This window comes from Malaclemys terrapin, chromosome 14, assembly GCF_027887155.1.
Source record: "Malaclemys terrapin pileata isolate rMalTer1 chromosome 14, rMalTer1.hap1, whole genome shotgun sequence".
NCBI lineage: Eukaryota > Metazoa > Chordata > Testudines > Emydidae > Malaclemys > Malaclemys terrapin.
Window position 1 is genome coordinate 18052821 of NC_071518.1, and position 27212 is coordinate 18080032.

Below are 27212 nucleotides of genomic sequence, written 5' to 3' on the forward strand. Positions count from 1 at the left end.
GTCACTGAGCATGCGCGATCGACCTGGACATGCTCAATGACGCCTGCTGAAGGCACCGCTGTCCTTTTGCCCGTCTCTTTGCCATCAGTATGGGCGGAGTCTGTGCAGAGGGCAACACGTGCGTCCAGAGGGGGATAAAGCCTCTGGGGCGAGAGAAAGGAGCAAGCACACAGGCAAAATTAAGGGAAAAATGTGGGAGATAGGGAAGGGAGAGGAGATGCCCTGCTAGACATATGACTGGGGTAACCCCAGGATAGGGAGAGTATGAGGGGATAAAAAATAACAAATTGAAGGGAACAATTTACAGTGTTTGGGCTATACACAGGGCCGGCCAACAACATTTTGGTACCTGAGGCGGGGAGCTCAAATGACGCCCCCATGCCCCCTCGCTTGGGCCAAAACTTTGAAAGGTCTTCATTCTGCCTTCTTCCTGGTCTACTTCTCTCATGGTACTGCTCTGCTACCTACCCCAATAAAGGAGAACTACCAACTTAAAATACCTTGTTCAAAAATAGTAAGTAATACTTAACTTTCAAACGCCTGAAAAGCAAATGTAACTTATCTGTTTGAATAATCAAAGTGGTGCTTTCCGTGCCTTCTTCACTGCAAAGATTTGAACTGCTTCCTGCTGAAGGTCTACAGTCTGGGCCAGCTCATGCTCTATTGTGATGGTTGCAAGGACAACCAGCCTCTCTTGTGTCATTGTGGAGCATAGATGTGTTTTTTATTAACTTCAGCTTGGAGAAGCTGTATTCTCCACTAGCAACTGTTACAGGAAGTGTTAGAAGTATGCGCAGAGCAACAAAAGCATTTGGAAAGAGAGTGGTTATCTTATTTGTGCACATATATTCCAGAACAGCCTTTGGAGTTGATCCTGCTGAAATGTATCTTGAACGGGCTTTCAGTTCATCACCTAAATCACTCGCATCAATATCGTGCATGTCATCATGTGTCAACACTGTCTCTAGTGCCCTGCATTGCTGGTGTAGGTCTTCTTCAGGTACAGTGAGGAGTTTTGGAATATCATACAACATACCAAATATACTGCTGTGTTCCTTGAGCTGCATGAAACGCTCTTCAATTGACTGTATTGCACAATCTAGCACTTGGTTAAAGAATTCAACTTCGAATTGTTGTTTGGGGTCTCTTATGGGATTATCCCGTGCCTCATAATCAAAATGTCTTCTTCTTCGGTGACTCTTGTATTCTTGAATGGGTGGGAAAATACCTTCAATGTAAAGTTCCTCTGCCAACTTCTGTGCATTCTTCAGAATGTTTTGAAATCCCTCATCTGACCAGTAAGACTATAGGTATGACTTTGCTTTGTCCAGTTGTTCCATTGCTCCAGATATATCAAGGACAACACCTCGGAGTTTCTTGCTTACAACATTTATTTCAAACAGTATGTCATGCCACAACACTAAGCCAAACAGAAATTTGAAATTATGTATGTTTCTGGTGATTCCATTTCCCTCTGCCACTGTTCTCCCATGAACAGTTCCTGTCATAGCATTATCTTTCATAATGGCATCATCTATTTTCCCAGTTTGGTGTTTGATAGGCTTTATTGCCTCCACTCGACTTTCCCATCGTGTGGCACTCAGTGGTTTCAGTGTCAGAGAGGATGTTCCCAGATGTTGCTTCAAAATTTGCCATCAATGAGCTGATGCAGAGAAAAATACATAGATGCTTTGAATTACATTAAAAAATTCAGCAGCCTCATTAGAAGCTGATGCTGCATCACTGACCACCAAGTTCAATGAATGAGAACTGCATGGGACAAAAAAAACTTGAGGGTTGAACTCTCGGATCCATGTCCGCACTCCTCTGTTCTTTCCTCTCATGTTGGCACCATTATCGTGGCCCTGACCTCTCATGTCAGCTATTGCAATTCCCGTATCTTCCAATTTTTTAAGAAGCACATTTGTCATACCAGCTCCTGTAGTATCATCAATGTCAATAAATTCTAGAAAATGCTCTCTGACAGTCACCATTGCAGGGACATTTTCACTAGGTTCTGTTAAAAAATGCACCATTAATGTCATTTGTTCCGTATGGCTGATGTCAGGTGTGCAGTCCAGAATAATAGATTAATATCTTGCTGACTTCAGATCTGCCACAATCTTCTGTTTAACTTTTGTTGCCAGTAACTGTATGGATCTCATTTTTAATTGCTTTCCAAGGTAGTGATGTGCGTACATTTCTTGGGTGGTGACTCTTCTTAGATGCTCCTGGAGTACAGCATCAAACTCAGCTATCAGCTCCACAATTTTAAGGAAGTTTTCATTGTTTGGCACATACAGCTGATCTGAAGTGCCACACAGTGCTAGGTTTTGGGTAGCAAGCATTCTCACAATGGCAATGAGCCTTTTCAGAACATTTTGCCAGTAAAGAGACTCTGACGCAATCTTCTGTTGATGCTGATCATCTGTGGTGGCCTTTAACCTTAGTCTCATCTCAATCTCTTTCCACCTATTCCACCATGCTCTCTGGTTATTTGCTGCCTTCTCATGGCATGCAGGATTTCTAGCCAGATTTTTCCAGTCCTGTGTTCCTGTAGAACCCAATGTGGCTGGAACATTAGACTGGAAGAGTTTGCAACAAAAACCATATGCAGCATTCTGGGTTTTTGAGTACATAAGCCATGGCATCTCCACTTTGTCACCATTGGGGATTTCACGCCAGTAATGTGTTGGATGGAAACTTCTATTTTCATTGTCTTTGGGAACATGAATTTTTTACTTGCTGTGGCCCATGCAGTACAAGGAAGTCCCTCAGGCTACTGCTCAAGTGGGTCCACAGTCCTGGATCATCTAGACTTAAGGAACTAAACTCAGCAGCAGCTGTTTCTTACGCCTCCACCACACTCTTCTCCGATCTACACCTTTCTTCAGGAATGTGCATGGTTACAACCATTTGAGATGGAGATATGGATGCTGCAGTAGCTGCCAGGTCACCTGCACTCTGACTAACTGGAAGATCAGGCATCTCCTCGCCACTCACATCCTCACTGGGGCCAGAAGGCTCACCGTGAACATTTGTGTCTATATCAGAGGGGTAGCCGTGTTAGTCTGGATCTGTAAAAAGCAACGAAGAGTCCTGTGGCACCTTATAGACTAACAGAGGTATTGGAGCATAAGTTTTTGTGGGTGCCATAGGACTCTTTGTTGCTTATTTGTGTCTATGTATTTCAGGAGAGCTCCTTCCTGCTTAGATAGAAAGCAAGCAAAGGAAGCTTTTCTTTTTCTGAATGCTGCCCCAAAGGGGCGTTTTCTTCTTTCACTCATGACTGCTGTTCTGTGCCAGCTATAGTGGCTCTCAACACTCAGTTGAAAGGGACAAATAAGCAGGCTGGTAGCAGGGCCTGAGTGAGGGGAGATATCAGTATCTTAAGGGCCTAACTGGCTCCTACTACTTCAGCTGACTGCCTGTTCTCCTCAAGTGGGTTCAGGGAAGCAGCAGGAAACAGGAAGCTCCCTGAGAAGCTGGTGTTAATCAGTGCAAGCTCCTGGGGGTGCTAGAGAGGTACATAAGAGGCTCCTCCTCCTCTCTCTCCCTGCAGCTCCTGCTGCTTTCTGTTATTCCCTCTCACCTTTTCTCCTGCCTGCCTGTTACGTCTCTTGTGGCCTCCTTCCTCCAGCACAGCACTCCACCATCTCAGTGCATCTAGAGCAGAGAGAATACATATGCGCCAGCAGCAGACACAATTTTCTACAATCTGGGTCCTGATGGCGCTGCCCCCCCCCCCCATCTGGCACCTGAGGCAGCTGCCTCAGTTTGCCTCATGGTAAGGCCAGCCCTGGCTGTACATATGTTACCTAAAGCATTCAGGTGTGAGTGAGCCCTTTATTTTGCGTGTTTGTTTTAGTGTTACAAAGTATTAAAAGGTGTGGGTGGGTCTTTAAAATCACTAAAACATGTCTTATGTAATTTATGAACCAGACCCTTTGCAAAAATAAGGTGTGGGTGACAGAGGGCTTGTGTTCCTCAGTAGATGATCACTTTTTCAGTTCTCCATCCCTGGAAGGGATGGGTGTTAAAGGGGACAATGTAGCCCCGTGCCTAGATAAGGCAGCTCTTCTCCATCTGAAATAATGTACTCAGCTGCCTTCCTTCCTCCTCCCCCTCCCCTGAAATGTTTCATAATGATCATACATGTTTTTGGTGCTTAAAAGAAGTCCTTGTCAATTTACATAGGTATACTGTGTCTGCATATAGCCTCATAGTTCACACAATTGTCTGCTGGTCATATGACTTCCCTTTTGGCGAGAGAGGCAAAATAACAGAATTATAACTTATTTTGACATGGCTATATATTTATCTTTTATAGATAATATTAACGATTCAAAGGTAAAGTTAATAATTAACTCTTTGAGTACTAAGGAAACATAGCAGAAGCTTCCTGAGGAACTGGAGGCAATATATTTGATACTTATTTTTATACTTTACATCAAGTTTTAGTGTGAAATGTTTGATAAATTTGATTTAACAAAACTGTAAGAGAATATGTTCCTGATGTAAAAAACCCCAAAACAAATAAAAATAGCACATTTGTGCACAAGCATGTGAATATTCAGTGATAGCTTCACAAGGTCTACTCGATTTCTAAGAACTGACTCTGATTAAACGCTTTGCTGAATCTAGGCCTATGACAGTAGCATGTAGTATGACTACAAGTGTGTGACGCTAACAACAGGCTGGGCATAACATCGGGCTCATCCTAAAAGTATTCAGTGTCAAACTTTGATTATTTTTAATATATAGCTGTGATGAATTTTCTAATAAATTATTAGTTTGCAAAAAGGTATTTGGAAGATAAAAATATGTACAAAGGGGACACCACGCAAAAGACCCTGAATTTGTATAAAAAGAAAGAGTAATTCACTTAATTAATCAGATAAGAACTTTGTTAGATATTTTTAATGAAGATAGAGTAGATGGGAAGGTAAACAGGATGACTGGCATTATGTCATGTATAGTTCAGTGGTATACGTCACAGGTTTGATGTTATACATGAAATGTTTTGCTTATTGCATGAATAATAGGCTTAGTTTGTACAAACTGAAAAAATGTTTTACATTGAAAGAGCATTGAAAAATAATAGGAAAAGGGTATAATTACCAGCATACAAGGACCAGATTAAGACAACCAGATGTGAAAAAACATTTTACTTTTGTTTTTTTAAATGACATCCATGAATAAGTTCAATTTCTGTTTTCATAAAAATCATTTAAATAAATCATATTGATTTTGTATTCTGTGTGGAGAACTACTGCATGTATTGCAACTATATTGACTTCCAGAATGACAGTGAAGATGGGATGATGGTGAGAAACAAAAAAATTGGGATATGTGTATACAGACTAGGGTTGCCAACTTTCTAATGGCACAAAACCAAACACCCTTGCCTCGCTCCCTGCCCCGCCCCTTCCCTGAGGCCCTGCCCCCGTTCACTCCATCCCCCCTCCCTCCATCATTCATTCTGCCCCAAACTTACTCACTTTCACAGGGCTGGGGCAGAGGCTTGGGGTGTGGGAAGGGGATGAGGGATCCAGCTGGGGGTGTCGTCTCTGGGGTGGGGCCAGAGATGAGAGGTTTGGGGTGTGGTAGAGGGCTTCAGGGTGGGGCAGTGGGTTGGGGCGCAGGGGGGTGAGGGCTCCAATGGGAGCTGAGGGGCCAGCACTCAGGATGGGGTCAGTGCACGGAGCCTCCCTGGCCACCCATGCACCTAGGAGCCGCAAGGACCTGGTGGCTGCTTCCGGGAGCCCTGCGGAGGTAGGGCAGGCAGGGAGCCTGCCTTAGCCCTAGGTCCCCGCTGCGCCACCAACTGGACTTTTAACAGCCTGGTCAGTGGTGCCAACCGGAGCTGCCAGGATCCCTTTTCGACCAGGCGTTCCGGTTAAACACCGGACATCTGGCAACCCTCCTACAGACATAGCCACCATGGAATAACTAGATAAGGATCAGGCTTGTGGTAATAATTTGATATTAATAAATATTTCATGCACAGCTGTAATCTTGATTATAGATTAGCATAGGGGGAGCTGGTTGCAATACCTTTATTTAGATTGCCTAACACTTTCCTTTTATTGTGATCTTTTCCTTAAGGAGGTCTCACACCTCCATTGTTTCCAGCAGACCTTTGATACTTGATAGGGGAAGTCCCCTCAATATAGAGAAGTGCCCTTCCTTTGTCCTGTGAAATTCCATTCAGATTTATTGAAGTGAGATAGTATTAAAAGTCACCATTTCTCCTCTCCCTTCCATTCCTCAGAAAGATTTTGACAGCCTGCCAAAATCACTGAAGTTTCCAATGACAGGCTCATGCTACCACCAAACAGCAGCAGATACTGCACTGAGAACACCTGTGAGCTGCCAGAGCAGCTGTAGCAGGAAGGGGGAGGAGAGAGTTGGGCTTACCCTCTCAGCCCTTTCCCTGCTCTCCCAACCCAGCATTTGGGCCCCATGGGGGCCCGCATAGGGCAATAGTTCCCTCATCTTTGGAGGGTGGAGGCAGCAGCAAAAGAGAGCCAAGCTGAGCTGCTCCTGGAATGCCCCTGGACCTAGCATAAGGCACAAGCTTCCCATGTTCCTCCCTGGTGGCACCAGCTTCCCCAACTCCAGGAGTGGGGGAGAAGGAGCTGAGCTTGGTTCCTCTTGTAGCTCTCTCCAGTCCCAGCACATGGTACCAACAGCCACCCGGGGCATCACATGAAGCACGAGCACCTCTCCCCCCCCACACACACACACCTGAGCTGGGCAGTACTCCCCATGCCCACCCTCCGGACTCACCCCACTCTGGGATAACAGCCTTCTGCTGCTTCCACCTAATGTAGTTATTCCTGTAGCTCAAGTGAAAGCCGTCTGAGCAGCAGTAGTAAAGGCTATGGGTACATACCAGGTAGGTGGTGCATAATTAGGAGTGGGCTGTTACAGACACATAATAGAATTGGTTATTACTTGTGTCCTTAAAACACCTAGGAAATTACATTCAAAAACTATGTTAAAAGAATGTTATTTAGGTCTGCAAAATCACGCACTCAAGGGTTTGGAAATGCTAGCTTTATGGTTGCCAGGGCAACCTTAATGTCTGCAGCTGGATGGGAGGAGGAGGTGAGGAAGAGTCAAGAGGTAACTGGATCTGCTGAGTTCGGAGTACTTGTTCCCTGCACACCTCTACCAAACTCCTCTCACTTAAGTAGATGCTTTTCAGAGAATTCCATAAGTAGAGCCCTGCACGGATACAAAATTTGTATTTGCATCCAGTCCGCAAACATGGTCCGCAGATATCCACATCCTCAGATATAAAGTGGATATCCGAAGATTTGCAGGGCTCTAGATATAAAATTTGGATCCTCATCCATCCATGATCTGCGAATATGGTCTGCGGATATCCAGGTCTGCTGCGGATATAAAGAGGATATCTGCAGATTTGCAGGGCTCTATCTGTAGGATTAACTAGTCTTACCAAGTTGTCTGTAGCTCTGCCCCTTTTTCCACAGTATTTTCCAATTCCCTGTTCTTCTCTTCTATATTGAGTGAGAGATATGTACTTGATACATGAACTGGACCTTTCACTCAAATAATAATGTTAGAACTCATTTTGATTGGGACACAGTAATACTGTGGAAAGTTTTGTCTCATGTTCCTTTCTGAAAGTTTCCTATTCTGCCATTCATTCTCTTTATAAAACATCTTTATATTGTAAACCCCAAGTGAACCTGCTGAAATTGAACAGTGGGAATGTTGGGAATGGATTGTATTTTGGGTTTACACATGCACTGTCTTTTATGGTGTCATACTTTCCCAGATAATTACCATGAGAAAAGTGCAGTTGACTTCACTGTCTGAGTTATTTGTTATGTAATAAATTATTTGCTGACACCAGGACCTCTTTTTGTTGAATATTATAGTCATATCCAAATGCCTCAATTCTGCTAGGGGCTTCATGTGGGTGGACCCCAGCACCCACACAGACCCCACTGAAAGCAATTATTGAAGCAGAAGGATAATTTTAGTTTTTAAATTTCCTGCTTTACAGCAGGTGCGTTATATTAAATTGCACGGAACCACTTGGAGTATTTGTTTGAGATATTTTGAAGCTATATCAAGGGCACCTAAAACATACGGATAGACTCCCAGTTTTAGTAATTGCATACATCTGAATAAATGCACATTATTTAAAATATACACATTATTTTAATAATATGGAAATTAACTGAAGCTAAAATTACCCAGAAAATTAAAACCTAGTCACCCAATAGAACAAAACAAAAATAAACATAGCTATTCAGTTTGCATGGTAAATCACCCATGTGCCCTGAACCTGCAGAAGCCTACATATGTGTTTACCTCTATGCTCTGTCAATAACCCCGTTGACTTTAATGGATCTACTCACAGTACATGAAGTTAAGCACATGCACACAATTCCAGAATCAGGGCATTAGACTAGTAGCCATGATTGTGGACATCTCTTTAAGAGCACAGTAGATTCTAGGACCCCACATATGGATGCAAGCCTTTACTATCAAGTCACCCAGATGTTAGGAGTTTGAACACTGTGTAAAGATGCAGAGGTGTTTTTGCTGATTCGTGCTAATAGGTGGATCTTATTAATTCCAGCCAGGATTTAAGAGCGATTAGAGTCCCCTTTTAATGCAAACTAAGTTATGATAGTTTGCATGGAAAAGACTAGGAATAGCTAAGTTTGGAGAGACAGTCTTGGCTGATTTATGTGTTGCTGTTAGAGTAATAATAAAGCCAAACTCCAGGAAGGGATTCCAGGGTGTGCCTCCTGAAATCAGCACTCTACTCGCTCACAATACTTTTTAAAGCATGTCTTGCAAATGATAGGAATATTGAGGGTAAAGCAATAACCTAATTGCTTAATCTCTTTGGTAATATGTTTATTTATGATTATTATGATTTTATTTTATTATTTTTGCTGTCCAGATATCTTATTTGTGTCATGGTCTTGTATAAAGAAAATTAATGGTGGTGTGGAATTATCTTTCATCTAAGCAAAGTTTGCATCTCAATTGGGGCTTACCCTGTAGGTCCTTGGAGTAGAGGATCTCCCACTGAAGTTGATGGGAGTTCTGTGCGCAGAGCCTTGTGAGACTGAGCTTTTGAAGGTTGTAATTCTAACTTTGCAAGCTCATTTCTGGACTCTGACATTTATGTTATTCATGTTTCTTCAGAACTCTCACTCCAGTTTTTCATATCAAATTTCTAAAACATTAAATATCAATGTGAATGAGAGAAAGGTCCTTTTTCTGATGCCCACATTTAGGAAACTGTAGTTAGGTTATACCAGGAGAGGTATTGTACAATACATGCAGTATCAAGGATGTACTGAAAATGCCCTGATTATTAGAACACTGAAGTTATAATTGTGAGATCACTCTTAACACCATCATTAGACTTTAATGTAACGATGTTCTCATATCATAAAAGTCTCTCTGTGGCACCAACACACACTGTAGTTGACAGACCAAACTATCCCATCTTACACTGGTGTGAACCATGCTTTTTGCAAAAAGTACCAAACAAAGATGCGACCTAAAACCTGTTCATTCTAGCCAATTTGTTGTCCCATAAAACGTATCACATGGTAGATTTAGTCTAATTCAAGGATACTATGTATGAGGGAGCTGTTAAATATCCACTGAATTAAAATATACAACCGTGCAATTATGATTTAGAGTTGTATATTGGATAGATGATTTATTGCAAGAAAATATAGTGCTTCCCCTTTTTTTACTTTGCTAGTTTCATTTTTCTCAGGCTTTATGTTTGCCATGTCATTGTAAATTTTCCCTTCTGTTGAAACTTCAGTGACTATTAAAATATTTGGCATGTATATGCTGTTTACAGAAATCAAATATTGACTTATTTCTTTCTTGTTATCTGGTGTCTTTGTACAGTTCCCTGTTATCCTCAGTGATCAAACTGATTACAAATTATAATCCCAAAGAGTTACTTTTTCATACATTGTTTTAACACACGCACACACAATTTAACTATAGCTCTCAGTCAGAAGTGTACGGCTACAATGGTCAAATGTTGCTTGCTTTATGTAAACCATCCCATGAATCCAATAGAACCTTCATATCTTGGCTTCCATTTCTTCCTATGCTACTTTTTCCTTCCTTTCTCTCCTTCACCGACTCCTAAGTCTTTTCCTTTTAGCCCACCTATTAAAATGGCTGCCTAGTTAATATATGTCAAGTCCCTTCCCCTCCTTGAAATCTCTTCTGAAACCTCAGAAAACTTCAGTGAGGCCTACCAGCCGTAGTATGTGCCCACAACTTACTTTTAGTTGTATTGTGCCAATATATCGCTTTAGAAGATTTATCAGCTTTTAGGGGCAGGGATCTGGTTTGGTTTGGTTTTGTCATTTTAACAATGTTGCCAACTTATGATATTTGGGATTGGGAGAGGGGGAAGGTGTCAATTTGTGATATTTGGTGGTGGATGATGGCCAAAGGTTAGGGTTAGCTAACCCCAGCTCCTGAAATCATATGATTGCATGAGAATCTCAATGTTAAATGTTTTAAAAATTAGAATTTAACTTTCATGGTTGCGGAAAAAGCTTGACAATATGAACCCTAAGCCTCAGACATCAGAAGACAAACGAAAAGACCCCAAATTTATTAATTTTTAAAATTTCATGAATTTTAAACTAACCTCATGCTTTTTGGGTGATATGACTTAATTTTTGAATGCTTGAGGTTGGCTATATTACTTTCTATTTCATGTATTACATATTTTAAAGTTCTGTGTGGAGTTCTTGTACTATAATAAAAAATCTACTAACTGGTTAGAATTTCTTTTAATTTACACATAAAATCCAACTATAACCTTAATATAACTATTGCCTAGAAACTGACAGCATCAATAATTGCAGTGTAAGGGGAGAATGCACTATCAGGATAAACTAGATACTGTTTCAGGAACTTGAGGTGCTTGCTGGTTCTCAAATGGTGAGCATTTCAACATTTAATCTGCTCTGATCTAATGTATTCAAAGGTTCAGAAGGTGAACAGCCTATATTCACACTGATAGTACTTCTGCAATATTTTGTTAATATGCAATGAAGTGTCAACCACATCTATAGATGCATTAAACAAAAAAGGCACTTGACACCCTGTGATGGGTTCCCTCCGGGGTGCCACCTGGAACTGGCTTACCTCTGACCCACCAGCCTGGGCTTCCGCTCATACTGTGCTGCTGTGACAAGTTGTAAAGCCCTCCAAGCTTGCACTTCCAGCAGCATTCACACAGGTAGGGACACACCCAGCTGCAGTCACATGCAGGCTCTCTCACCACCAGCCTCCCAGCCTTCTTCCCACTTGCTGGAAAGCTCTTCTGCTGTGACCTGGGTCAAACAGTTCCCATTGTGTAGGGCTATCTCTGAGAGGTTTCTACTGTACACAGTTCCTGGGGTAATCCTTATGCTTGTGTGCATTTCCTCAATAAGCCATTAACATTGTTTGGCCTTTTTACTGTTGTACACGAAAGGCTGCTCGTGGGTGTTTTCAGCCTCTCAACATATTTCAGTAACACATATATAGCGAAACTTCATAACTTCACATATAACGATAGCACATACCCTCCAACAAGATATTAATGTCTAGAAGATCAAACCTTTTAGAATGACACCTCACAAGGCTCACTTTGTACAAAACACATCCTAATTACATGACAGTGGTGAATATTGGGGTGCCACGGTGTCACACATCCGATTCAGATATACCACTTCCATTGTTGTTAGGCTACAAAGAAAATCACAAAAGATCTACTTGAGCAATATGTACTCAAAGCACCTCTTAGCCATTCACTACATCACCGCCAAATAACTATTTTTTTCTTTTAAGTCCCTGAAGTTGTGCTCATTAGCTCCTCTCTACAGTTACACGTTAGCATGCACCAGCTATGTTGTCACAGCTGACACAAAGTCTGTCTGGAGTCTGGAGCCTGTTAATAAAAATTCAGGTACCGTATGTATATTTTATTTAAATCTGAAAAACATGACTTATTCAGCCCCTATGGAACCAGTTCCAGTCTCCTTTGGAGTTATTTAGCAATAATTCTTAGTATTTATACAGCAGTTTTCATCAGTAGATCTCAAATTAATTTACAAATCAGGTTATTCCCCTTTTATAGTTGGGGAAACTGAGGTAGGTATGACTTGTCCACATCACACAGCAGTGACAGAATGAGGAGTAGAACCCAAGTCTCATGATAGACACGCTGGTGGTCTGTTCATTGGACTACACTGCTATGATCTCTTACATCAAGGAAAAATAGGAGTCAATAGAATGAAGCTTAGGGGGGCTTGACATATTTAAAAAGTTATTTGTTAAGAATCATTGTGTTGAATGCCCTTTTAACCTGTCATGTTTTGCTGACGTAGATGGATTTCTCATATTTTATTGCAATTTACCATTCAACAAGAAAATGATCTGAGGATGTAGCAATATGTCTATGGAAAACATGTGAAAAGCATCACAGTCTCAGATGGGCTGAGAAAGTGCAGCTACTCTTTCAGCTCAAAATTGAACATCTACTACTTGATTTTCCTCACTGAAACCAGTGTAACTTCATTGACATCAGTGGAATTATTCCTGATTTATATGTTTATAAAATAAGTGAGATCGGAACCTGGCTCCTACCCTCATCTTAACATTAAAAAGTGTTTCAGGGACAGAATCAATGGAAATCCAGGGCAAATGGAACCATCAGAATTATATAATAATCTACTTGACATATTCAAATATGAAAATCAGATACACACCCTTCCCCCCATTTAGAAGGGAATTTCTTGATATCAGAATAGACACTGCCTCTAAAAGAGAGAAACCTGATTGGCTTTTGGGGATGTTTTACATCACATATTCTCTGCATTAGACACTATCTCTAGCACTGTGTTGGAACGTTTATTCATGATGTCTTTATCACTTTCTCTCAACTACTATTATTCCTGCATTTTCACTTTCCCTGAATCCCAACTATCCAAACTTAAATTCTTTTCATAATGCAAGAGCTTATCTCCTCTCCCACATCTGAAAGGAACATGTTTCCTCTCTTCTCAGAAATTTTCCTGTGCCCTCCTCTTAGGGCCAAATTCTTATCCACATGTAAACATATACATAGAAGGAGATGAAAGCTTGATAGTTTTGAATGGAGAAAATATACACTAATCATTACATATAATGTCAAATGGACTTCAGTGGCATTGTGCTGTATGTAAGAGGAGAATTTTCAAGATTTTCTATATAATTGTCCCTGTTCCACTTCTCTGACTTCAGCTTTTACAATTTTATGGCCTATTCCCTGTTGCCCTGGAATGCCAGATTCCTTCCCTTTCCTGGCTACTCCAGAGTGAGTAGCTGATCCTTTTCCTGTTTTTGCCCCGATCATGTATAACAGCTTTCCTGCCTATTTGCAGTTAAATGATTCTATGATTCTCTTCAAATCCCATCTCACAAATGTCATCTGGTCTCCCAGACCTATTGAGTGACCTAATACAGATATTGCGCCAGTTTAGCTAAAATCAATGTAAAAACTAATTTGGTTAAACCAGTGCAAAAGTCCTGTGTGGACACACTTGCATCAGTCTACAGCTGGTTTACAGTGGATTAACTTGCATCAGTCAATCACAAAGGTTTCATATCAGGCTCATTATTTAAATTGAGAGGTTCAGAAAAATAAAATTAAATCATATTAAATAACTCCAAGAATGTGAGTACTGCATACCAATATTTTCATTGATTTTTCTTTATTTCTTTTTGTCTCTTTCCTTTTCTTGGTTCTGTAGTAAGAGCATCCATATCATTGTGTGCGATTGCTGTAATTAAAACTACTGATGCATTTGTATAATGCAGTCTTGACAAAATCTAGCACCCTCAAATCTAGCAAAAAATTATGGATTTGGAAGCACGATTAGTCTGAATGCCTACATGCATCCCTAAAATATGCTTTTACCAATAATTGCTCCGAGTTAGTGTGAGCCACCAAGACCAATTCAGAGCAGATGTAATCAGGTGCAGATCCATTTATCTTAATTGGTAACTACAGTATACGTTGCTATTGGTCCAGCTAAGGATAAATTAATGTTTTATTTACATGTCTCTTTTGGTACAGTCTCTTTGGCATAGTAGAGACATCTGAGCTGATACCTTTAAGCCAGGCCACAACCAGATTGTTGCTACCAGACCCTACGTTTCTTTCTCATGCCATGATGAGGAGTGGTCCCTCTTGTCACAAAGCTTCCTCAGGGTTTGTGAACTTTTGCAGCAACAGATTGGATAGCCCATCTGGCTGCCTCTGACCTTTTTATGGTGTAGCAGGACACAGGAGGCATTGAACTGGACCAGGTTATGGAGACTTAGCAAGCTGGTACTTTTCTTTCAGGTCTGCCATCTTGTGTTCCAGAAACTAAGCTATGATGCTGGGGTTTTTTTACAAAATGTAAGTCTCCTTACAAAGACAACCTGATTACAAAGAAAAGGTACAAATTGTGAATTGAGGATAAACCGATATAGTAGTATCTGCCTGAGTCTGCAGACAGCATGAGTCAGTAGCTCTGAGAAGGGAAAAATCCTTTAATTAATATCATGTTGACTCCGAAGCTTAATGATCATTTCAATGTAAACATTATTAACTATTTCACTGTTGAACAAAATATTCAAAAAAGAAGAAAGATGACAATCAGATGATGTCACTCCGTGCAGAGCACCCAAGAAAGAAGGAAGATGCTATTAAGAAGATCTGCACACTTTATTGTGACTGATGTCTAACATTGGCAGGTCAAGTGGGTAGGGCTCGGTTTGTGGATGGAGCTTGAGAGAATACTACTACTTTGTCCCAGTTTTGACCCTGGATATAGGACACATGCCACTAGCCACCTGACAGCGTATTGTCTTCTGGCCAACTGAATGCATCTATAATACTGGGAAGGGGGCACTGAGAATTCTAGAGGTTTCCTTTGTACCAGTGCAGAGTAGGCACTGGAAATGGGCTGAGCAGTAGCAGCAGAAATCAGAGTTGAATCTGTGTAGCTGGGACCATCAGGAACCAAGATCCTTCCCTCTTCCTGCAGGAATTGCTTTAGCTGCTCTGTGTCTTTAAGAGGCTGACACTATCCTGCAAATGAGCCATTATAAAGGCAGGTAAGCAGCAGCAATTGGATCAAAGAGCTGAGAGCAAAGCAGAGCACAGCAGCCTGCATAATGACCGGACACCACTGCTGGGGATACGGACAGGATGATGGTATGTTACATCCATCCTTTCCTAACCTAATCACTCTCTCTCTCTCTTTCTCTCCCGATCATCAGCTCCTCAATATCCTTGTCTAATCCTTGCAGAGATGCCTGTATTTCATCATCTGCAGGCATCAAATGTGCAGCAGGCAGTTAACTAGTTTATCAGTATTAAACAACACCGAAAGAAGGGCACCTGGAGATGACAAACTTCACCTGCTGCGGTCCTGTCATAATCAGCAGCACTGCCGTAATCTGTGTGTAAGAAACCTACATCTTTCTTAAATGGGGGTGGAGGACATTGAGAGTCTTCCCTGCAGATATTTTAGCCATCTCCTCCGCAAAATGATAATAGTAAACTGGGGTTTTATTTCTCCCTCTAAAACAATCATTTGAATGAAGGAGATTTGGTGGAGTGGTAATGGACAGTCTGATCCCACTAAGATGACTAAAATGTGATATTCATGCTATATAGGTTCCTTGAATTCCAAGAAATTATATAGATCAGTATTTAAATATTGGAGGCATTTTTTATTAAACAAGCCATACTATTCTTCCTGGTGTTTAACAGCCCCTTTAATTTAAAGTTATTCTCTTTCTGCGCCTCCCGCTCCTCAAAAAAGTATATGTGTAAAGAAAACTTATGTGGAGACTATGCAGACTCCTGAAAATTTGTACAATATCTATATCATTTGAAGAGAATGGATGGATGAATGACTGATGTTACCCCAGTAAAACAAGTTTATACATGATTGGGTTAAAGCTAGAACACTGAGTGAAAGCTGCATAGCTCCAGCAGATATTATTTGTAAGTGTATTTGTATGTATCTATTTTATTCATAAAAAGCTTATGAGGAGGCAGGGCCGCCCAGAGGATTCAGGGGGCCTGGGGCAAAGCAATTTCGGGGGCCCCTTCCATAAAAAAAGTTGCAATACTATATTCTCATGGGGGCCCCTGTGGGGCCCGGGGTCTGGGGCAAATTGCCCCACTTGCCCCCCCCCCCCCCCCCCCGGGCAGCCCTGTGAGCGAGGCTCAGTTATATTGTATAAGCTTCAATAGAATTTCAATACCTAATCTCTTTTAAAAACAGCCCCCAGATTGAGAAAAGGAAAATATATAGTTTATAAGCTAGTGCTTCAATGCCTGCCAAAGACCGACATAATATGTTACATTACATTTTTTTTTTTTTACCAACATAGGTTGGGGCAAGTGTAGTTTACACCTGTGAGTGATTAAGATTTTTAACAAAAATGAGAATGCTACAATTAAAGTGTTTTGGGTTATTTTTAATGTATTAAAAAGTCAACACGATAACTTTCCCAAAACAGGGAGTAGAAGAATTACATTGCTGTGTGTTGTAATAAAATACACAAGTGAAACAAAAGTATACCTCTACCCCGATATAACGCAACCCAATATAACATGAATTCGGATATAACGCGGTAAAGCAGCGCTCCGGGGGGGCGGGGCTGCGCGCTCCAGCGGATCAAAGCAAGTTCGATATAACGCGGCAAGATTTTTTGGCTCCCAAGGAGCGTTATATCAGGGTAGAGGTGTAAAAGGTAGCAATAAATAATTCTTTGATGTAGATATGATCTTGTTATCTTAAACAGCATGAGAGCACTCCTGCTCCTAGAGCAGAAAGCTATGTGATTATACTCATATTTAATCCCACTCCTTTGGGGTCAAGAAGTCCAAAGATATTGATAATCATCCTGTACCGCTCACTTGCAGTAGAGAAATAGCATAGTGGCATTATGGAATAATAATGCCTGTTTCTCAAAGATTTACTGCAGTCATGAAATGGGTTTAAAAATAAACACATAGTAGCTGAGACATTCTGAGTCATCTGTATCTAATTTGAATCTCGAGCATTTATCACTGTCCTACCCAGGAAAGCTAAAATACACAGTGTATGTGTTTAAAATATCAACAGAGAGAGAGAGAGAGATTCCTCAACCAAGTCTATTCTGGAATAATCTATTTGTAATTGCATTTAATTTCTACAGGAAGCTGGGGAATAAGCAGAAAGGTCTTGGTGTACCTGTGGCTGTATTATGTTCCCATCATTATGCTTGTCATAAAAGTGCTAAATCGCCCACCGGGCTGCAGGCTGCACTGCTAGTATCTGTAAACACACACAATAAAACGCACAGTGTTTCAGATAACTCCTATGATGTCAAACTTACGTGATTTCCAATGAACGTGGCATCACTCCGAGGCTCATAAAAACTTCTAATGATTCTTTTCTCTCTGTGGCAAAAGTGAAGTAATGGTGTTTTCCTTTCCTTTGTCTCAAAGGGCCTTCTGAGTGGTACAAATCATATCCCATTGCCCAGGGACATCGTCAGTCACCTGTTGATATAGTCTCCATGCAAGCAGTTTATGATCCTAGTCTGAAGCCTCTTATTATCTCATATGAATCGTGTACATCTCTTGAAATCTCCAACAATGGCCACTCAGTCATGGTGGACTTTGAAGATGCTGATGACAAGACAGGTGAGCTTGATGCTGTCTTAGAATTAAGATCTCATAGCTTATATTACTTCACCTTCTTAGCTAGAGAGATGATAAAATACATTATGTGAAGTAAAATTAAAGGCTAGTGTACAATTTTGCTCTATTTAAATTTTCTGATATGAGACCAGTGGCATTACTTGCCTGGGATATGTGATTTGAGCCACTTTTGTTTTACCATTTTCTTGGGCCTGCCTTTTTTTTTTTTTTTTTAATATCACAATCTGGGCAGAGGTTTGAAAAGTGGAGAGACTGGGCGCTCAGTCTCTGTGCAGAGTGTCACTTAGCAGATCCACATCCTTACATGGTAAGGAAGAATTCAATCTGTGGACAAGAAATTCTGCATTTCAATTTGTGGTGATTCCTCTGAATTGTCCTGAGAGGAAAGGTGGTCACTTCTGCTGAATACAGACCACGTAGATATCAAGTGCTCTTGATGACCTAGACCTGTCAGCACCAGAAACATGGTGCCTCATTGATTCCTCTTTCCCAGGCTTCTTCAGAAATGATACAGACTCTCTGGCTAGTTCTGCTGAGGAGGCAGACTGTGCATGTTACACAAGCTGCAGCTGCCTTTTATCCTTCATCTTCAGCTCTAGGCAATGTGAGTTTTGGTGCTGTTAAACACTCCATCGGGGTGGCCAAACATGCAGACCCTTTGAGCCGCATATGACAATCTTCAGAAGTTTAAGAGCCGGGGCACACCTGCCGGGGCTCCAGGCTTCAGACCCGTGGAAGGTGCCTGACGGGGCTCGGGGCTTCAGCTCCGCTTCTGCTGAAGCCCCGAGACCCTCCTTCCTACTGGGCAGAAACCCTTACCCGACCACCCTGCTGCAAGGCAGAGGTCCCGAGCTTCCCCCCCAGTCTGGTAGGTGGAGAACGGGGGGGACCTGAGGGACTCCATGAGCTACACTTTAACTGTAAAAGAGCCGCATGCGGCTCGCAAGCCACAATTCGGCCACCCTGTATTAGATTGTTCTCCTTTTGCCTCTATAGAAAATTGTGCTCTGATTCACTTACACACTGATTCTGAGGCACAGAATATCATAAATCTATTAGTAACTGATAAGTAGAGAGGAGCTTTTATATAAATGGTCTCTGATGGGCTAGTTTGTTTTATTTTAACTTATGTCAGCAACTAATGGTCATTCATCCAGTTTGGTGCTTTTGCTGATGCCAGTTTATTTTGATATTCAAACTAAATGTTATGGTTGCTGGGAAATGAATAACCTGCAATGGCCTGAGGTACTCTCTATTGCCTTTGAAGTAATCCCATAAGGTTGTCAGAGCATTATCAGGTATGGGCTTAAGTTACAGCTACTGGATCTTTTAAAAGAAAAAAACCCAAGGACAAGCAAACAGCTCAGTGAATGATCAATTTGCAAGTATAATTTCTGAGTTTTCAGTAAAGACAATGGATCTGAGCTTGCCTAAAATGAGCTTCTTTAAAGATTCTTTTAAGCATGTGGCCTTAGAAAGTGACTTTGTAAAATGTATCTGGAAAAACTATCTTCACAGACAATTTTAATTCAGTTATAAATAATAGAAATCTGTCCATTTAATAGTGAAATTCACCTAGGTTCAGAGGGTTTGCACTACAGGGTCCCTGCATTGCTGCTCAAGGGGAGGGCATCACTGCAGCATCCATGGTAGGGGCTCTCTGCCCCTGGTGCATTATGGAGGGACTTTCCATCCACTAGACTAGCATGAAAGGGTCTATTGGAGGAGAGCAAACCTGGAGAGAAGCTACTAGAGCTGCACTTGGATAGTTCCAGTGACAGGGGAAGGCGGGGTTGGACGAGGGGGATGCATTTCATCTACCCTATAAGCCCCCATTTAGGCCCCAATTTAGCAAAACATATAAGAATGTGCTTAACTTTAAGGGGATAGACTTTAGTCCAGTTAACTTCAGTGGGACTTAAACATGTGCTTATGTGCTTTGTGTAGGAAACTAGCCTTTATACCCCAAAGTCCAATTTGAGCCGTGTGGTGGGGTTGTGGACTGCACTCTTAAAAGTTAATATTCCATGTGAAGAGCAGTGAAATAATTCCATAACATGAAAAATTTAGAAGCAAATAAAATGATAAGGACTATGTTGTTAAAAAATACATTATAGACATGGTGTGTGCATACTTTACAATACTTTTTTAATTAATTACCAGTTTTCAGTTCTGTTTGACAGAAGATGAACTTCTTGGTGTCCTGTCGCTTTAAAGCACAAAAAAAATTTCAACTAGCAATATCACACCTCAGATTAACCTGCTGAAATTTTATTTTCTTCCTATAAATGTAGGCCACATTGCCTAGGTATTAATGGGCTGCATTTATTAAAAGTATTATTTTAAAATTTAAAATGTTAAAAGTTTGTATTTACCTTGACCAAATCCCATAATCTCTCCTATCTGTCTTCCCCACCTTTGTAAAGTGACTTGAGATCCTCTTATGAAAGGTGCTATGTTAAGTACAAGGTATTTCATTAACTTCTTCTACCAGGATCAGGTATTAACAGAAAACAGAATATAGAGAACTTTTGCTGGAGGGAAAAAGATAATCCTAAAGAGGAAATATGTAGCAAAATGATATATGGCTGTGTAAAACTGCACCTTCTAACTCAACAGATCCACTCCCTGTCTTCCACAAAGTCCCGGTACCTTTACAATTCAAAAAAGTTATTTAAAAACACATCACAAACTGTTTCTAATTCCAATTGTTTTTTTTTTAAATACAAAAACCAGTTCAGCTTCCTGAATTTCAATAGGAAGCATCCATAGCTTGGTTGCTTGGTGGATAGCTGCTATGTCCTTACCTCAAATTTACCTTTCCAAAGGCTAAATAGGAATATGGTAAATTTTTATATAATTAATTGTCAGTAAAAATTTGTTTCTCCTTCTAGTATAAATCTGCTATCTCTGATATCAGCCAGGAAGAAAAACTCTTTACCCTCACTCACCTTCTCCTAAACTTGTATGGAGGAGCTGACATGAGATATTTACTTACACAGATGATATTGTGAGTTTCCAGCAGATTTGGTGGCACTGGATCATAGGTCAGATACGTCCCTAATGTAACTTCATTGACTTTGATCAGGAATAAATTTTCCCTATGTTATTAATTTTAATAACCTGAGAGCCAAGATAAAGGACTTTCTTTGTATTTTGTTAATTGTGGCTTTGGCTTCTCTTCTGTATACTGTATATCAGAAATATATATATTTTTTTCCTCCTGGCTCTTGAGAGATGCTGTTTCTCCACTATTGACCCAACTAGTTTCTACAGTCAGGCAGTAAAAAAAACCAAATATTTAATCTTTTACATTCTCTTTATGCACTTCCATTTACAGTGGTCAATGGGGGGCCCCTTGAAGGTCCCTATAGGCTAAAGCAGTTTCATTTTCATTGGGGAATGAAGCACAGTCAGGGATCAGAGCACACAGTTGACAGCAAATCTTTTCCTTCTGAGGTAAGAACTTTTTCACAACCACTTTACTACAGCCAGGATGCAAACCTGAAACAAAATTTGGAACAGTTTGCATCCAGATTTGAATTTTGCAGGTTGGCCCATCCATCCATTTAACCAAGCAATATATTGCTATCTATATATTCATTAACTGAAATGCTGTCTACATGCAGTTTCTAGCTGGCCATTTCTCTCTATCCACAATGGGGTTTGGAAGCAACAGCTCTGCACCACACACTTTAAATAAGTAACCAGCATCTCTTGCTTATATTTGCCTGTGCTCTATCTGTCTATTACTGTGTCCATACAGTATGTAGCATGAGGGGGCCCCATTCTTGGTTGGCCCTTTGGCACTACCCTAATAAACGTGGTTTTGGGGGTGGGGCCATAGCTCTGGCAGCCAATAGCAGTTTGCAGATAAGGAAGAAAAGAAGTAGTTCTAGCAGACCCTGGAAGTGCTTTTTTTGGGGTGGTGGGGTGTTCATTGTCTAATCCGCTCAAACGACTGCTGTTTTGGAACTTGGTAAATTCCTAGTTGAGTTGGTTTGTCCCAGAATTTCTGGCAAATCTGCCCTTCAAGCAAAGCTTTATTATGTGATAAACGGACTGATGTTATTGCTTACTAAGCGTAATACAACCTGTGTGAGGGCCTTTAGCATTTAGCTTGTTCATACTTCTGTTTTATGATTCCCCTTCACAGCTCCACTTGGTTCATTGGAATGCCAGGAAATATGCAACATTTGGAGAAGCAGCAGCAGCTCCAGATGGCTTGGCGGTAGTTGGTATTTTCTTGGAGGTAAGAGTCATGAAAATAATGGTGTGTGTTTTATGTGCAGAGGCGCATCAAACTGTCAACTGTTTAAGAACTAAGACACATAGTTGAGAAGAACTGTTTGGGGAAAATAAATGACTTTACTGGAAGCAGTGACTCAAGGCGGACTGCAATTAAACCTACTTCAGTGGGAACATGCCTAAGACAGAAAATGGCCTGTTATATATTCAAAGCATAATTATTAACTATATCATATCTATATTCTCATGCAACTGTATCCATTACACTTGTAGACTGGAGAAGAACATGCCAATATGAACAGACTAACTGATGCCTTGTATATGGTAAAATTTAAAGTAAGTTTTTTGTTTGCTCTTGTATTTATTTTTCTTCCCCTCACTTGGATGACTTTTAAACAGTATAAACTTGTGCACAAGCTTGAGTGAAATAAAAACAAATTAAAGCAGCAAATTCCATCTCCCCTCCCACCCCCCGAAATTCACCCATCGTTAGTACGTAACGTAATACAAGGGTATATAAAAGTGATAGTTTAAACACACTTCATTCTAATGTATTGTCTCTCACCACTCATGGTTGCTTTGTATCCTAGAATTGTAGGATCTAATGCACAAAACTTCAATATAATACGCTTTTGCTATCAAGGAGTTCAGAATGAATGAACATGTTGTTCCTGCCTCTGGGTGTTTTGAGAAGGGACTATTGAATTCTGATGTTGTGGATATGTGCTTGGCCATAACTCGCTTCCCCACTTTGAAAAGGAAGCGTTTCCCCCTCAGGCATTTCTTATAATTCCTTTTAAAAATGGCAGGACTGCCCTTCAGGATGAGATGCCCTTGTCCTCACTCCTGCTGGATTCTGCGGTGAGCAGAATTTTGCAGACACATTGGCGTTTTTTGGTTGCACGGCTGTGGAGTGTGAGTGAGCAGGTGCTTCCTCCTCCTGATCTCCTTCTCAGTAACAATGCCTGGATCCAGGAGTCCTGTTCTGGACCACTGTAACCCTGAAGGTAGTCGTGTAACCTCTCCTGGCACTGCACTCTGTGCCAGCTCAGTATCCTCTGCCACATGCTTACCTGAGCTGGAAATTACACCTGCAGCTTCAGGATAGACCTATTCTTTGTTCTAGATTTGGGTGTTTGATTGCAGAGGCAATCTTTGCCTAGATTGCCTTGTTGCTCCAGACTCCAAGCAGAGTAGTAAGGCACAAGAAGCACAGGAATTCCACAATTCCGTAGAAGCAAATGCTAGTGATGAAGTGTGCACCATTAGCAGCTCGTGCTGGGTACTATACAGAGGAGAGATTTTCTGCCTAATTTCCCGATGGGGAAGGGGCATTAATTGCAAGGGGATCTTTTGTTTTACTAGTTCAGTGCTAACACAGGCAGCAGGGACATACATCCCTAAGCCAGCATCTGGGTCTGGGATCACCACAGCTCATGTGATATCACCACAATACTAGATGAGTGCTATTCTCGTGATGTTGTTGTTCTTAGACAGAGCCAAATTATCATCCCATTATTCTTGCAATTTTAAGCTATTAGCTGGTGTTTCTGTTTCTCAATAAATATCTATCTCCTTAAACACATTTTTTTTAAAAAGAAATATAATGTGTCTGTTCTTTCCAGGGGACAAAAGCTCAGTTCAGAACCTTCAACCCAAAATGCCTCCTGCCCTCAAGTCTAAATTACTGGACATATCCTGGTTCTCTAACAACACCTCCTCTATATGAGAGTGTAACGTGGATAGTGCTGAAAGAGCCTGTCAGGATTTCTGAGAAACAGGTAAACTTGCAGTCAGCTTGTCCCCAAGTTTTGATACTCCTGACTTCATTTTTTTAGGGTTTAAAATGGGATCTGTGGGCAGTGATTGTTTTCTTTGTACAATGGGACTAATTTAAGAAATGGCAAATAGCCTGAGATGTCTAGTCTTGAAGTACGGAATGACGGATTTTGTGGATAAAGTAGAAAGGCAACATTTTGTTTGTTATGCCTCCATAAAGATATAATGGACCAAATTCTGCCTTCATTTATACCCATGCAACCATGTCTTAGTTGAATGCAAGGACCTGCTTGGAATTTCTTTGCTATCTGTCAAATTAACATTCTCTTATCTATTTCACTCTATTTGCCAGGAAAATGACTTAAAAACTTAAGTTCAGATTTTCAAAGGTATTTGGGTTCCTAAATATGCAGATAGGTGTTTAGTGGGCTTTTCAAATGTACTTAGGTGCCCAACTCCCATTGATTTCAATGACAATTAGGCACCAAGGTACTTTTGAAAATCCTACTAGATACCTATCTGTATCATTAGACACCTTTACAAATCTGGCCCTTAGGCCACATTCTGTTTTAACAAAAACTAGTGTAACTCAGCATGATTTAGCCTTTGATATTTGTCTGACCAAATGTAAAAGAAATGTTCATATAACATCTTCCCAAATAGTAATTGATATCATGGGAAGTAGATGCCACATGAGACTGCAGGGGAGATTTGAAACGGAAGCTATCTGTAGACATTTTAAAGCACAGACTTATAAAATGGGCTTAATTTTTTTCTGAATTTCCAATGATGATATTTGCACACTTGGTATTATAGAGTGAATAATAAATCATTATTCATAATGTAATATCTCACTCCAAGCCCAGATTTGCCATCTTCAGTGCCCACACATTCCAAACAATCTTGTTTAAAATTGTTGCTTAAATGATCTTTGGTATAGCAAGAAAAATCTTTGGTACTTGCTTTTTTATGTATTTTCAAAACTGCTGTACAAGCATCACTCATTTTACAGATAGGGAAACTGAGACAGAGAGATCAAGTGACTTGCCCAAGATTACATAGGATGTCTGTGGCAGAGCCAGGAATAAAATCCAGATCTCCTGACTTTCCACTCTTTTGTGTTAGCCACAAGAGCAGATCTCCTCCCATTCCAACCATCTTCCAAGAGACAGTCACAACTGCACATTCATCGTGTTTCCAAACATTTTATATTTTAGGTCTCTAACTCTTTTTTCTTCCTAACTTTAACACCTCCATCAGAATCTCGCTTCATGTAAATCTCCTGTTGATTTTATTGACTAGATGGTTTTGTTCTTTTGTGTGAATTTCTAGTGCGTGTGAAAAGTGCCTTATTGTCAGCCCTGGAGACTGAGATTCTTTATCTACAAAACAGGTAGAGCATAGGCAGCAGCAGTGCAAGTTCCCCTCACTGCCCCGCCAATGTGCTTCACCTTGGAGGGTGAGAGGTTTGTTTAGTCTTCTCCTAGCCCACTTAAACCTTGGCCTCTCTCCTGAGTGTCTCTTACAGGGTTGCCAATTGGTCTTTATTGTGGTGGTGGTGGTGGTGGCGGTTTTGTAGATACAACAAGCCTACCCCTTGCCAAACAACATAACTCATTATTAATTTGATAACCTCTACCCCCAGGTCACTTAGCACTACTGTTTTCCAGATTTCTTCCTCCCATTGGATATCTGAGTTTCCGATAAGTTTTGCATAAATATATTAGTTTGCAGATTTCCAAGCTGAATCTCCTTCTGATGTTTTCTAATATTTCTAGACCCCTGTTTATTATTTTTCCATCTACACTGCACTACAAACTGAGAATGTTATCCAGGATCTTCTGCATTCCTGAACCATCCAGTCACAGCAGAGGGGATGATCTGGCCCAAAGAAAGGAAAACTTTAGGCTGACTATCAGGAGACTTTCCTGGCAGTGAGACATATTACATTTGACATATTCTCCCCGATAGGAAGTGATAGGAATACAGTCTCTTGGTGCATTTAAAACTAGACTGAGCAAAACACCATAGGAAATAGTCTGATAATGGTGGGGGTATTGTCTAGATGACCGAACAGGTCTTTTTCATCTCTAACTGGAACTGAAGCTTCAGAAGTGGAAATGTGCACCTTCCATATTAAAGATTCCAAATATAGAAAACAGTGGAACATATTGAAGTGAGCCAATCATGCATTTCAAACAAATTACTTTTGGAGGTATCTAATATTCAGTCACCGTTGGGAGCCTTCATCTGCCATTAATAGTCTTTCTAGGCTCTTAGCTTGAAAATATTCTATTATCAGATTGAAAAGTATTGAATGACTTCCTCTTACCTTTTTTCAATGACATTAACATCAATTGCCTTTGCAAGTAGTAAAGTTATTTCATATGAATTTACAGCTGGAGAAATTCCGAACTCTTCTCTTCACCAGCGAGGGAGATGAAAGGATACAGATGGTGAATAATTTTCGCCCCCCTCAACCTCTTAAGGGAAGAATAATTCGTGCTTCCTTCAAGGCCTAAAGAAGAAAATTAATAATGAGCTTCAAACTTCCAAGTGCTTCCATGTCTGAAGGGCCTCACAAGATCACTGATCTTCAGATGACTATCTCATTGAGAAAGTAAAACAGCCATTTCCATGAACACTTTGTGTTGTGGTGCAGAAAAAAGTCAATACCTCTTGGTTTTATGCTTTGCATGGGCCAGATCCATTCTTTTAAAATAATTATTATGAGATCTTGTTCTCTAAAAAAGAGAACATTTTTAAAAATCAGGAATAATTTAGTAATCCAGGGTGTACTCCAGTAGAATAGTGTGGTGATGTTCCATATTATTAACTATAATTTTAAGTTTGTATCTTAAGATTTTAGAATGGGAAATTGCTTGTGCAATGATCTAATAATAGTGATGGACACAACTTCTAATGGTTAGAGCTATTGTCCATAATCTAATAAAGAGTGGGATAATATTAATGAGCTCTGACATTGAAAGATCAAAGGCTTAGATCTTCCTGCATATTTCCTGTGGATTCTATTCAGTTTGACCAGCTCCTCTCGTTTAGAAGATACTTTGACTATATTCTAATTAATTGCAGTTGCCTTCTTACATGCAACCAGAGCCTGAAACAGTAGCACGTACTAAAAAATATGTGATTTCTTCCATTCACCTCAAATGGGGTTGACTTTGAAGCCTAATTCACACAATTTTAGTGTTAACATTTTAAAAATAATAATAATAATTAAAAATAACTCACATTAGTGTTATAAAAGCACTCAGTGCTTCACAAATAACTCATCTCCCTGCACATCATTGTACTTTGTACAAATTTTCACCCAAAGCCAGTAGGCCATGCATAAATATCGGGCCTCAATGCTTAATTCAGCTGAAAGGATGTTCCTTAG

The 27212-nt window shown here is 40.5% G+C and overlaps 1 protein-coding gene across 1 annotated transcript; it reads left to right on the forward strand.

Annotated features, from left to right (window-relative positions):
* The first annotated feature begins 15203 nt into the window (after positions 1 to 15203).
* Positions 15204 to 26668, forward strand: CA7 (carbonic anhydrase 7). Its single transcript, XM_054049061.1, has 7 exons — positions 15204 to 15277; positions 17570 to 17767; positions 21126 to 21244; positions 21942 to 22037; positions 22307 to 22369; positions 23659 to 23814; positions 26212 to 26668. Exons 1-7 carry the CDS (start codon positions 15238 to 15240, stop codon positions 26332 to 26334), a joined length of 795 nt encoding a protein of 264 aa, XP_053905036.1. The 5' UTR covers positions 15204 to 15237; the 3' UTR covers positions 26335 to 26668.
* The last annotated feature ends 544 nt before the right edge of the window (positions 26669 to 27212 follow it).

Excerpts from the sequence above, each read along its gene's own strand:
- CA7 (XM_054049061.1), top strand. The coding sequence starts at position 15,238 with ATGACCGGACACCACTGCTGGGGATACGGACAGGATGATG. Across the intron at positions 22,038-22,306 it reads TAGTTGGTATTTTCTTGGAG|ACTGGAGAAGAACATGCCAA; the intron begins GTAAGAGTCATG and ends TTACACTTGTAG. Across the intron at positions 22,370-23,658 it reads TGTATATGGTAAAATTTAAA|GGGACAAAAGCTCAGTTCAG; the intron begins GTAAGTTTTTTG and ends TGTTCTTTCCAG.